General features: G+C 42.7%; 1 protein-coding gene across 1 annotated transcript in view; it reads left to right on the top strand.

Moving 5' to 3' along the window:
- neo1a (neogenin 1a) overlaps nt 1-13,687 on the top strand; it is a 157,422-nt gene that overhangs the window by 99,466 nt on the left and 44,269 nt on the right. The window contains 2 exon segments of the mRNA XM_030724466.1: nt 9,625-9,779; nt 9,956-10,076. Coding sequence (XP_030580326.1) covers nt 9,625-9,779; nt 9,956-10,076 — 276 coding nt within the window.

Here is a 13,687-nt window from a genome sequence, read left to right as displayed (position 1 = left end):
GTGGTCGTGGAAAAGATGTGACTGCAGTTAGTCAGGTTTAGGTTCTGCAACAGTAATGCATCATTTCCACTAGTACCTACTCAGCTCGACTTGACTCGGTTTCAGTCGTTTTCCATTACAATTGAGTACCACCTCAATGTAGGTGGGGTCATTATAGCAAGATGGCCCAAAAGTCCCTTGTCATCATTTGTATGTCACACAAACATAAACGGTCCCTCACTCTGTCTCCCTCTGGATTCTGTCGTCAGCCACTGAGCACAAAAACGTCTGTGTTGGTTAGTGTGTAGCCATTTCCCTCGTTGCTGGGTTTCAAAAACAGCGGGTTTGATTCTTGTGATGGAGTTGCTCTCGTGACTCATCTAGTGACATCACTCCCTGGCCAATAAGTGGCATGCTGTCTGTTGACATCACATTTTTGGCTCGACTCAGCTCACTTGGAACCCCAGCTGAGGAGGTGCTAAATACGTACCTGATACCAGGTACTACCACCTAATGGAAACCCCTAAAAACCAAGTAGAGTCTAGTCAAGTCAAGCTGAGTAGGTGCTAGTGGAAAAGAGGCACGAGTGCCCAAAAAAATGAGGTCAGCTGACTACCTGAATATACTGAATGACCAGGTTTTTCCATTCATGTTTTTTTTTTTTTTTTTATTCCCTGATGGCACGGCCACATTCCAAGGTGATGATGACAGGATTCATTGGGCTCAAACTGAGAAAGAGTGGTTCAGGGAGCATGAGACATGATTAGCCACTACAGTGTCCAAACCTTAACCCCACTGGGAATATTTGGGTTCTGGAAAAGGCTTTATGTTGTTACTGTTAATTGATTTTTAGCTTTTGATTGTACTTTGGAGCGATGTAGTTCTCCCATTGGTTGTTAGGGGAGAATATATGGGTTGCAAAATGGCCCATAAACACTTACTTGGTTTGAGCACACCATTACACAGAAATGATATTGTATTTGCATGCTGCCTATTCTGGCCTCATTCTGTTTCTAGTTAATCCAACTACTGTCTGTGTAGCCAAAGCCTGTAACAGCTTATACCTCTGTGCCATGAAGGTTCAATATCCAAACACTGTTAACACCACGCAACTAAGAAACACTGGTGGCCGGATGACATCTGCGTTTCATTGTATTTTATTTTTTTTAATCAACCATCCTGCTGCTGTTAAAGCTCATTAATGTACCAAATGAGTTTGTGAAATGTAGCATAGTGAGGCATAGCATCTTAATATCAGTGTTTTCATGTAATGTTTGGTTTCTAGTACATGTATCAGTAAAAACTAACATGTGATTACAGGGAGAAATGGTTGCCTCACCTGCAGTGCTATTGCAACAGAGGTCCAAGAAAAACATTAATGGGGGAAGAAAAAATGACACTGTGCATCGTTTGCTTCTTGAGGCATGATTTCGCCAGCTTGTAGCAAAGCAGTAGTGAATTTATGATTCAACTGACTGTACTCCATACTAAGAAAACTGCAAATCTTATAGCTGTGGACAAAACAAATGAATGACCAAAGATTCTTCTTTTTCAGTTTGTCACCACATACAAAAAATGCTTCATAAGCGATACTGTCTCAGCTGTCAAAAATAAGCAATGGCTGTCCGAGAGCAGTGTGTTCCCTATCTATGTTTTTATGAAATATAATCAAAGTGTCAGTGAGTTAAAGAGGATTAGAGTTGGAGAACCTCTGCTGTAGTACAACTCCAACAAGACAGGACGTTCTGAAGAATGTGAGCCTCTAAACAGTGTTTACAGTAACGTTTAGCTCACCCTTCCACTCAAACCACATCTTTGGACCCTTCACAGAAATACGCTCGGGTGTCAGCACACTTGTATGTGTTTGTGTGTTAACTGCGAGTTTATTTGTGTGCGCTCTGCTCAGTATGACTTTGTTTGACGTCTCGCCCTCTGTTAGAGATGGCAAGAGGAAAAAATGTGGCCAGTGGAGGCAGCAGCTTTTGATTATGGTCTTGCGTGACTGGGGCACCACCCAGACCTGGACTCTCTATATGTGTGTGTTTGTGTGTGCAGGACAAAAATAGTTTCCCCACAAACCTGAATGTTATCAGTTTTATGAGGCTCCATGTCAGTGGCTTTCATCTATCATATTATCAACTTAATTGTTCTTTCCATGTGCTGCACTCACGTGCAGGAAATGCTACCCCACTGTAAAAGACTTGTGTCTTTCCTAAGGGATGAGCACTCTGGATTTATAACCAAACACACAGCAGGAATGTTTTTGTCTTTATAGAAGTGGGTAAAAATAGCAACAAGTATTACAACCTTGCTCAGCTTACTCCTTTGTGGTAAAAAGGAATAGTTTAAAAAAAAAAAAAAAGGAAGTCACTGAATGTATAGTCATGTGAAAAAGAAAGTTTCACAGGACTCTGTGCAATCCTGTGCAAAACTAAGTAAAGCCTTACTGATTCCACAGGAATTAAAAGGGTTAGTAAGGTGCTAATCAAATTAATTGATCATCAGCAAATGTGAGCACCTCTGTAAAAGCAGAAGTTTGAGCATTTTGCATTCAGGTGTGTAACAATGCCACAATCTTCACAGGACTGGCAGTGCCAGCAAATTCATCCCAAGGTCAAACCATCCAATGTCCAGAGAAACTAAAAAAAAAAAAAGAAAACAAGAGCTCCATCTCAGTCTGTGCAGTCTCAGAATAATAAATGTTAAAGTTCCTGACAGTACTGTTAGGACTTCCAGTAGAAGTCCCTCTGAAAAGAATATAGTTAGAATAGAATAGAACTTTATTGTCATTATACATACAACTAAATTAATCATCATACAACAAATTATATAACATCATTCTGTCATAATATAACGAAATTTTGTTCAGAACAACCATCCAGAGGAGAACAAACAAGACTAACATAGGGAGATGGGTGTCTGCAGCCACTGTCAAACTGGCGCTGCCAATCCCAGGAAAGGGAAAACAGAAACAATGGGAGAGTTAGGGTCAAAAAAATTAATCTTGTACTGTGCTCATAATGAGCACCTTACAAGGTTACAAAAAAAAACACCTCAGCAAAAGCATATCGCACTTTCAAAGCCTGGGACAGCAACATGATGGGGTGGGAGGGGTAGGGATGGGGATGCCGACAGAAGACGAGAAGGTCATGGCATTGTGGAGCCAGGACCTAGCTCCCGCCTAAACAGTTTGCTGATAGTGATGGACCTGTGTCAGCGGTCGTGGTAGTCAAGATCCCAGCTCACACAAATCACAGAAGGAAGGTAGGGGTGGGGACGTGCATCTGCTGTCACGTCGACAGCTTTTCTTGGCAGCTTTCAGTTTCTCTGGGACACTCTCAGTATATCCAATGGTCCAAACTGCTCGGTGCCCAACCTCGCTGTACAGAACCGTACCCTTATCTCCAGCTCTAATCCTTTCCACCTGCAAGCACGTTTGCAGCTGGACTGCGAGCATCCAGCCTGCGGCTCAGGTCCATCAGGTATTGAGTCTGAGTCTGTGCGGCTCTGCATAACCCATCTGTCTGGTTGTGCAGTCTCCCCAAATGCCGAACTGCTGCCCAGATTCTCTTAAATTCCTGTTAAAGCAGATATCTTCCAAGCCCAGACAGGAGAGATCCCGCCACCAAAAGGCTGAATATGTATACGTCTTCCACATCCTCAGCCGACAGAGCTGAAAGACACACAGGTCTCCACACACTCCACGAGTTGACTACGTATCCAATGGGGTCTGTTCCACTAGGACATGCGGGGTCCCCTTTCCCCGATCTCATAGTGGAGAAAATACAATCAATGGTGTTGAGGCTCCAGTTCGCCAGATCCATATCGATTCAGTCGATGTGAAAGTGAAGCACTCACAGCAAGCAACAGAGCGGGCAGGAGAGAGAGAGAAAGATGCGACCGTCTCCGTCGAGAGCAGGAGGGAAAAAAAAAGTTGCATCTGAATAAACCATAAGGCCTCTTTAACAGTGTCCTTTGAACAGACAAGACCAAAGTGGAGATGTTTGGACATAATGCAGTGCTATGTTCATATCAGCACAAACACCTCATACTAACTGTCAAGCACGGTGGTGGAAGGTGATGATTTGGGCTTGTTTTGCAGCCACAGGACCTGGGCACCTTGCAGTTATTGAGTCAATCATGAATTCCTCTGTATACCAAAATATTCTATAGTTGAATGTGAGGCATTCTGTCTGACTGAGCTAAAACTTGGCCTAAATTTGGTCATGCAACAGGACATTGATCCCAAGCACAGCAGCAAATCTACAACAGAACAGCTGAAAAATAAAAGTGTGAAGGTGTTGCGACGGCCCAGTCAAAGTCCAGACCTGAATCTAATTAAAATGCTCTGGTGGGACCTTAAGAGAGCTCACGAAGTTCAAGGAACTAAAGCAACTTTGTAAAGAAGCGTGGACCAAAATTGTTCCACAGTGATGGGAGCGACTGATGGAGGAGTACATGCAGAAAATTCAAATTATTGCTGTTACTAATGGTTCTGCAACCTATTGAATCCTGTTGTGTACTTAGTTGTGAACAATGCGGTTTTCGTCCTGGTCGTGGAACGCTGAACTATATGTCACATCTGCAATTGCTGGGCAGTTCACATTGCTCCATTAAACCCTCCACTCCCCACCACCAAAGTCAGCATATGCTATTTAAAGAGGTCTAATCTAATAGAGGGAAACACCCCTAAGGTAAACAAATTTTCCTTTTTTCATGGTGGGTGTTATCTTATCCCTTTGTCTGACTCCAATGTACGCCTTCCAGTCTAACCATTGTGTTATGTTCTCCCCTGTGGATGCGTGTGCTCAGCCCACATTTTCTGGTGTGTGAGTGGGCACCAGCACCCTATGCTGCTATAAAACAGAAATTCCCACTTCTCTGATCCTTGGAGTGAGGGCATGTGGAGGTGAATAGCAATCTGTTGCCAACTTGCTAGTTTAGTGTCACTTGAACATTTTAGCAGCAGGTGTTGGGACTTTTCGTGGTTTAAAATACTGACTTTTTGCAGGGCTTGTTGACCATGTTTTTGGAAATGTTAAAAACATATATGGCTCTTAAAGTAGAAATGTAGCTTTTTAAAATAGCTTTAAAAAAAAATCGATGTATTTAAATGCCACATTCTGACTTTATCAGGAATCAAATGCACCTGCATCTGCTCAAGTCATCCCAGCTAAATATCCCACCTAAAATGTAGTACATACAGACCTGTCTTCATTATGGAACGAGCTTGGCGAAAATATTTTCTGTAAAAAAAGTGCTTTTTTTTGTACTCTTAAACTGAGATCATTGCCATGACAGTAATTTAGTTTACATAAAGCATGCTATGCAGAGGTTGATGCACCCAATTGCCAGAGATTCTCCAGTAATAGCTGACAACAACAGTCCAATTTAAAGCAAAGCATACATATGCACTGCAAGCAAATGATCAAATTAGTTCTGTATTTTGTTTCCCATGCGCTTGGAGCACTTCCAGTTGAAGGTTGAGTAGCAACAGCAATCTGTTTGAGCTCTTCTGAGAATTGCATTTCATTGACACACTTGTGCCTCTGCTTTCACTCAGTTCTTGTTATATTAGAACTATTGGGAAAAAAATTCACAGATTGAAGCCCCTCTCTGTGACTCTTCCTCTAACAAGACATTATTATCTGCTCACTGACTTGGAATGCAAGCACCAAGCATCTCTCTTTCAGCCTTACTGCTGAAGCTGTTTGTTTTGGCCAGGATTAAGAGTAAAGCTGTTATCTTTGGAAGAGCAGGAGGGGTAATTAGTGCAGTCCAAGCTTGACATGCCCTCAGAGTAAACCCAAACTGCCCAAGACTTATTTTTCACTTCGTGAAGCTAACTGGAGTCTGGCCAAGGGAGCAAAGCGGTAACATGTCTTGCATTTTTTGGATCCTTCGGCTTTAAGCCTTAATAAATATACTGCTGTGGCTTAAATTTTAAGAGATACATGTCCAAAAGTGATCTATTTCACCTTTTGACTCATCTCAGGAAGCAGCTGCTTTCTTCAGTTCTTTGTGTTTGATATATATATCAGTACAAACAGGGTTTTCTCCCTCAGTATGACTCAGTTTACTGAAGCTTTAAGTAAAGCTATCTCCCCAGAATCCCTTCAGGAATCCTGTGGGGTTTTGTTTTAACAAGCTCACAGCAAGACACGCACATGACCTTTTTGTGGCCCTCTTTTAGTAGTTCACTGGAGTCGGTGCAAGTCTGCATTAAAGCTTCTTTTACTAAGCTACCAGCTAGAGAGATAATACCAGCCCTGAAGAACTCGTATCACACTTCCTTTGGCTGTCTTCCCTCCTTTACATTTGTCCCGCTGCTTCTTTCTCCCTTTTTTTCTATATCTCCATTTCCTTTTGTTGTTTTTCTGTCTCTGTTGGATTTCTCTTTCGTTAGAGAGTGGTATTTATGTTCCAAAACAAAGCAGCCTGTTTAGAGATATTCCAGCTGGTGGAATTTAGCATCTGTGTGTCTGTGAACCAAAGACTGCAGGAAAACACAAACTTAGCGACTGCGACATCCTCTTGTGCGTTTATGAATCACTCTGTATTTGGACTGATCACCTGGATCACCGTGTCTTTGTCAGCATCTGTAACCAGAAAATCCTACTTTGGGTAAAGGCTGTAGACAGAGTAGAGTTTCTGAGAAATGGGCAAAAATGTTACAGAGACACTTGTTAAACAAAGAAAACACACCCAAAACATACCCTCTTTACTCCATACAGGCACCACGTGGAATTTTCCATATAGACATGTACAACTGTAAAAACAGGCTGCCAAGCTGCCAATTAAGGGTCATCACACACACACACACACACACACACACACACACACACACACACACACACACACACACACTTCCCTCACCCGCCCTCAAGCTATATTGGTATATTTAGGCATTTATAGTCATTGCTCAGTCCAAAAGGTTCCAAATGTCTGAACTCCATTTAGAGAAAATGGTGCATGTCTGCTCAAATGGAGAGAGGGACAAGGAGGGGGGGGGCTAAAGATGGAGAGATAGACGGGGAGTTATAGGAAGATTAAGAATCAGGAAAAAATTGGAGACAAAGTGGTGTAACAGAGCGAGAGAGAGAGATAAAGAGAGCTGCAGGGTACCAGTCACCATCAAAACCTGTCACCAGCAAATCTCTCTGCGAGGCTCTGCATGCACACAAACGCGCACGCACACACACGATGCAAACTCTGACACAGACATTCCAATATGAACCAAAAACCCATATGACTGTGGTGAATGTACACAGATTGAGACAGCATGGATGTATTGAAACATGCATAAGCAGGCACTTAAACACACATACTTGTATTATGCAAAAAAGAAACCAAGATCGACCCGTTCGCATATCGCCAGCAGGGGAGGAAGCAAACCCAATTATGTACAGCAGATAGCACAAGTAATAAGGAAACAAAACAAGCATCCTGACATGTTTAAAAATTCCTATTCTAACATTATTCAGCCTTCCACGCAAACACAGACTCACACTGACTCAGTGGTGTCTCAGCCTCGTGTCCCTGACACACCAAAGCAAACCAAGGATTCCACCTGCCTGTGCTGCACACATACTAGAGGCAAATATCCAGGGGACACCACACTGTGAAACACATTATTCACAGCTCACACGCCTCCCTGCAGGGAACACCACTACACACACATACACACGGATACACACTCAAACGAACACAGACGCACACAGAGACCAGGATGATGTGGCTGTCTTGCCAGTCAAAAACAGATCCAGTCTAGAAGCATCACCGTCCTCATTTCTGTTCTTGTGCCAATCGCCAATAATATCCTCAGAGGGCCACAGAAAATGCAGACACTCATTAAGCACGCAGGAGGAAGGTTTCAGTTATCTGCGGCACTGTGCACTTGTTTTGTGTTTGACCGGAGCTGATGCTGCACCATACTATACAGAGTACTTTTTGTGTGTGTGTGTTTATTTTGCTGCATCAACCCTGCAGAGAAACTCCACACTATGTTTAATTTGTGAACTTCAGAAAATTGTATTTCCTGCTGCACATCTTAAGCTGGAGGATTTATTGCCCAAAATTCCATTTGACAATCTCAAGTGTCATGCATGAATTTGCCGCAGTCGGTTAAAAGTTTGAGGCCATGAGCATATGTGAACACTGAACTTTTGAGGAATGCGCTTAATATTTTCACAAAAAAAAAACAAGCAGCATGCAGTGTTCATTTGGTTTAGTTTGTTTCCAAAGTAGCATCTTGTTAGATTTTTGTCTTGAACTTAAAGAATTCCAGTCGGTTTGGGGGAGTGGGTAGGGTAGCAAAAGCAGACACATCTTTTTGCCCCGTGAGTTTTTAGGTAACACTAAAGAGAAAGCATTTTGTAAATGTAGCGCTGTGCTGCTTCTTTGTGTGCAGCTTCTTTTGGGTCGCTTTTGCTTCGTATGCTGTGTGTACAGGATGAAAATAGCAAACAGATGGGCAAAGTGCATTTCAAGGTCAGGGAAATACAACGTAGTCACTGAGCCCAATGTGTCCTGTAGCTCCTCTGCTGCAATAAGGCTGTTATTGTTAAAGAAATGTGTGGTTCCTTTTTTTTTTTTTTTGGTTTTAATTACAAAGAGCCTTGAAAGTCTTTCTGGTGCTAACAGCATTTCCCAACAGTATGAAGGCTAATCTGTTAACTTGTGTGTTACAGTAAATTAGCCTGTGTTACATCAAGCAGATGAAGATTTGACCTCACAGCCTGCTGCTGAATAAAGCCAAAAAATGGACCTTACCCACCCACTGCTGCTAATATCCAATCAGTTCCTGTGAATAGACACAAAGTAGATGCTAATAACTAGCCATCACTGTGCCCAGGAGGCTGATGGCAAATCTTGACACGCAGCGACACGGTAACAATACAGTCATTCAAATTGTGGTCAGCGAGGTCGATGCTTATCAGAGGATGCACGGGAGCGGCAAAAGCGCACACACCCACACACACACACACACACACACGCACAGTCTGTCTTGCTCTTCTCTCTTCTCACAACACGTACCGTCCAATTATAGAGTGGGGACGAGGCCCGGGCCCTGCGCTCCCGGTGACCTTGTTGCAGGACAGATTGATGAGGCACTGTATCGCCCCAGCAGATCAAATAACTCCTTTCTGGCCCTCATTAGCAGGACTAGGTGAGATCTGCAAGTACTCGGCTTAGCTAGTGTAGCGTGCCGACACACTGTACTAGTACCAGAGCAGCTGCTTTTTTTTTTTTTTTTGCATTCCTGAATAAATTAGATCAGAGGTAATTTAACCTTTTTAGGAAAAAAAAACTCTTTAAGTGTTGCCATCTGCTAAGAAAATAAAAATTGCAGTTGTGTGAACAGTGTAGAAACTAATTAGTTTGTTTCTGATGTTTCTACTCTCCCTTAGCTGAGAGTTTAAGTGGAGGCGTGGAATAATTTGATCTCGTTCATTTCCTGGCAAAGACCATTAGCAGGGAAGTTTAATAGGCCTTGTTAGTTTTGACAGATTTCACAAAGAAAAGATGGCTTGTAGTTTTTTCAGTCTCTTCTTCATTGCTTTAACAGTTTTTTTTTTTGTCTGTCTTTAAATGTAAGTTTATTTTTGAAATATCTGATTCACGATTATCGTCTGGACTCCTCAGTTCCTCCCCAGTTTGTGAAGCGACCAGCCAACATTTACGCCCACGAGTCCATGGACATCATCTTTGAGTGTGACGTGTCAGGGTCACCAGCTCCCACTGTCAAATGGGTCAAGAATGGAGACGCTGTCATCCCCAGTGATTACTTCAAAATAATTGTAAGCTCATTCAGCACTGAAGTGCTCCCCTTTTTACCTTTCTTTCACCAGAGACATTGCATGAGTTTGCATCATCAGAGTGTCATAAGAACAAGCTTGATTAGAAGTGCTGCTTGTATTAATACCTGTTTATATTTGGTTCCCCATTCTCTCTCCTTTTCCCTCTGTTTCTGTAGAAGGAGCACAACCTGCAGGTTTTGGGTCTGGTCAAGTCAGATGAGGGTTTCTACCAGTGCCTGGCGGAAAATGATGCGGGCAACATCCAATCCAGCGCCCAGCTCATCATCCTGGATCACGGTACGCCAGACCTACTGCTAGTGTGCAAATTAGATGTTTTCCTCAAGCAGATAAAATCAATTTGTACTTGGGGAAAAAAACACAAAAGCTGTGAATCGATGAGATTTTTTTTTAATAATGAAACAATCAAAGTCAGCAATGACTCCGAAATTCACCGTGTCTGATCGGTTTTGCTCCGGCAGACTAGATTTGGAAACACAATTTGGGCATCAGCGGCATCCAAACACAATGATTCTTGTGTATATTTCTTAGCCTGTAACAGCTGCACCTCTTAAGAATCACAGCCGCTGGAGATGGACTTGTTTTATGCTGACAGAACAATCCTTGTTTTGTTTTTATTAAACTGCTTTAATGTCCCAAATGAAGTACAGCAGTAGGTGCCCGTAGTTTAAGTCCCAGCCTCATATTTGGACTTTTTTTTTTTTTAAAGCAACAATAAAAGAAAATAATTTCTTCAAAAACACTCTTTCAACAAAGGCTTGAAAAACAAGAGCTGCGAGGGTATGTCTTCAGTTGTGTATACAGTTTGCCTTGTTTGTGAACATCTGAATTCTCAAGGCTGTGCACATCTGTGAAAAGTGTGAAGAGTAAAGTTAACAGAGAAATAATACCACGGGGATCTTGTTAAACCAGAGGTGACTCAAAGGGAACAGCAGTATATCTGGGACAAATGATGGTTGCTTTGCAGTCCATTCCGCATCTAGCGTTATAGAAATACTCTGCTGCATGACCCAAGGCCTTTACAAATCTAAGGATGTTGTGTCCTTGGATGTGTAAGGTTGTCTTCTACCAAGGAGCTTTAGGTAAACATAAACTCATACACTATTAAAGTGAGAAGCTGCAACATAGTCTTTCTCTTTAAAGCCAAAGAAAAGCTTCAAACATGAATTCCCAGGAGTGCAGGGTAGCAAGTAAAGCAGACACTTAAGGACAGTGGCTACAAGTGCTGAAAAGTGCCCCCCCCCCCCCCGCAAAAAAAAAAAGAAGCTAATGCAGGAAAAACATGTTAACGTCTCAGCTCTTGTGGTAGTTTTGTTTCATTACCTCTGATCTTCAGAGAAAATGTAATACCGCTGAAATTTGAGATCATTTGCGCAGTCATGATAATCATAGTCTGACCCGCGGGGGTGGTAAAAGCCTCACCGCAGTCCTAGAAAACAACAACGAATTCAAGACCATAAACGAGACACATTTCCTCTGAACGGCATAATCTAAATAAAACGAGGTGGAAAATGAGGAACAATAAAGCGGCGGGGACAGTGAATTCAAAACAAACCTAAGACAGCAGAAATCAGAAGGTTTCTGTGTGTACCCTTTCCATTGTAATCGCTAGTTTACTGCTGACTCGTAGAGGAAGATGGCGCAATTTAATCAGGCGTGAACTCCCCCTTACTCCAAGCAGGTGGCTAATGAATTAGCATAGCAGCGTCCAACCGGTGGCACCTCCAGCTGTGTCATCCCCACTGATTGGAGGGGCATTAAGTCAGAAATAATGATGACCTGCAGCTCATTGTGTATTTGTGTTTGACACCATTGATAAGGGTTTGGCTACTTTACATAGCCTCAAGTCTTTTTTTTTCTGAGTTGAAGATAAATGGGATGAATTACTGAGGCAGCTGGCCTTGTACACAAGGTCTGCCCTAAGCAAGGCTTTGAAGAAATTAATCTCTGTTTAATCCATAAATATCACAGAGAGTCTTTTCCTTTTGTTACGTTTCTGATTGCGTACATCTGTCTTGGTCACAGCAAATGCTAATCCAGGCACACTCACCCCGTCAAAGCTTTCCAGCTTCCTGATTATCCATCAGTTTATTATCCCGGTCATCTTCGGAGCCTCAGCTGATGTATGTAGGGAATAACCGAGTCTCTGCGGTACTGTTAATGTTTTCTGTAAATGGTCGACACGTTGTGCGTGAATAGACACTTCCACTGCAGCGCTATCCTCAAACACTGCATCAAAGTAATTTCCTCTCTCGAAGCTGCAATTCATGCCTCCAAATGGTTAATCAATGGGAACGCGTTTAAAATCATCTCATTTTCTTCACCTATTTGTGTTTTGCGGTGACGGCTCTGATAAATGAATCTCTGGAGACTCTAGTAAAGTCGTATCTTTCTCCTTAGTATCTCCTCTCTTCCCTCTTGAGCTGCAGTGTATGCACACGTACAGTTCCACATCCATCTGTCACCTTTCTCGAGGCTTCCTCTCACTGTCTTTCGCAGCCACCTGCTCTCTGTGATAATCCAACACACTGGGCTTTGTGTTAATTGTGCCTTACTCAATATATTCCCCTTATATGGCTCCCCCCTCACAGCTGGACATCTTTTGTCCACTTCACAAACACTCTGCATGCTCTGCGCTGCCCCTTTGTGTTTACCGCAGTCAGGTATCCCACTCACACCTGCCAGGCTTGAATCATCCTGAAACGCGGCCAGGAAAACAGGGACAAGAGATAAGCCAGGGACTTGCCACAGGGATAAAGTTGTCTTCACCCAACAGGGAAATCAATGGGGTGAACTGCATCTAAATACCCAGCGGCTGCAAGTTGGCTAATATTCATTAGTGGCCATAATCTTTGCGTCTTGACACTGCCAGCTGCGGTTAAATGTAGCTCCACTGATGGTTGCCACTTGTGGGTGTTCGGAATGGAAAAATGTCAGCTGTTAGCGTATGTATAGCATTTTGGCAGTTATTTATAGTGCTCTGTCCTCTACATCAACACAACTGGCTCTCTTAGTTTACAGTGAGCGGGTTTGTATGCATGCTGCATATACAAACACAAGCCTTTCATCATATTTCGCTTGCGGTGTAAAATTTTTGAAAGAGTTTTGGTGGAGTGGGGGTCAAAAATAGGACCTCAGACTGCAGTCTTACACACATTATCTGGACATTCCACAGTCATGTGCAATATAGGTCAACTAGTTGCAAACAGATGTGGTTATATTGGAGCTCAAATGCCCAAAATGGAACTCAAGGGGACCTAATTGCACGGTGTAATGCAGTCTGAGTAAGTGCCTCTTAATGTCCCTTGTAAAGCTGCCACATTCAGACTTGCTGTTTTCTGGAGGTGCTGGAAGCTTTACTAGCTGTGCTAGTTAGAGTTTCTGTTGTAAGTCATTACGCGCTGTCAGCGAAAATAAAAGCGACAACTAAATTTAGTGCGCCTCCTGACAAATAATTAACAAGTCTGCATATGTGTAGCAGTGGGTTTTTTTTTTCCCCCTAATTGTAAGTTTCCTGAGGTTTATTGCATTAAATCCAATCACATGGACAGTAACTATATAAGAAGTGACTGGGCTAATCACAAAATGTTCTCACTATGTGAGTCAACATGTGCTGAGGGTTTTATCAAATTCCCGGCTGACTGGCCCATCCTTTCCTCACTTAACTGTAAAAATACAACCACTAATGGCTGGCGCGATGACTCCCTGCCGGCAGTTTTAATATTTGCTGTCCACATGTACACCTCACTGTCACAATGGGAGAGATTGGTCAGCTTCAAAGGATGTGCTATTTAAGGAATTATCATCTCATGTCATCTACAGACAATTTGCAGCCCTCTCCAAGCACGTGATTATGTGAGTGTTTATGTGTGCTAACTGGAGTAGGTGGC

The sequence above is a fragment of the Archocentrus centrarchus genome, chromosome 3 (assembly GCF_007364275.1).
Source record: "Archocentrus centrarchus isolate MPI-CPG fArcCen1 chromosome 3, fArcCen1, whole genome shotgun sequence".
Lineage (NCBI taxonomy): Eukaryota > Metazoa > Chordata > Actinopteri > Cichliformes > Cichlidae > Archocentrus > Archocentrus centrarchus.
Note: the sequence above shows the minus strand (reverse complement) of the source record. Positions and strands in the feature narration are given on the sequence as shown.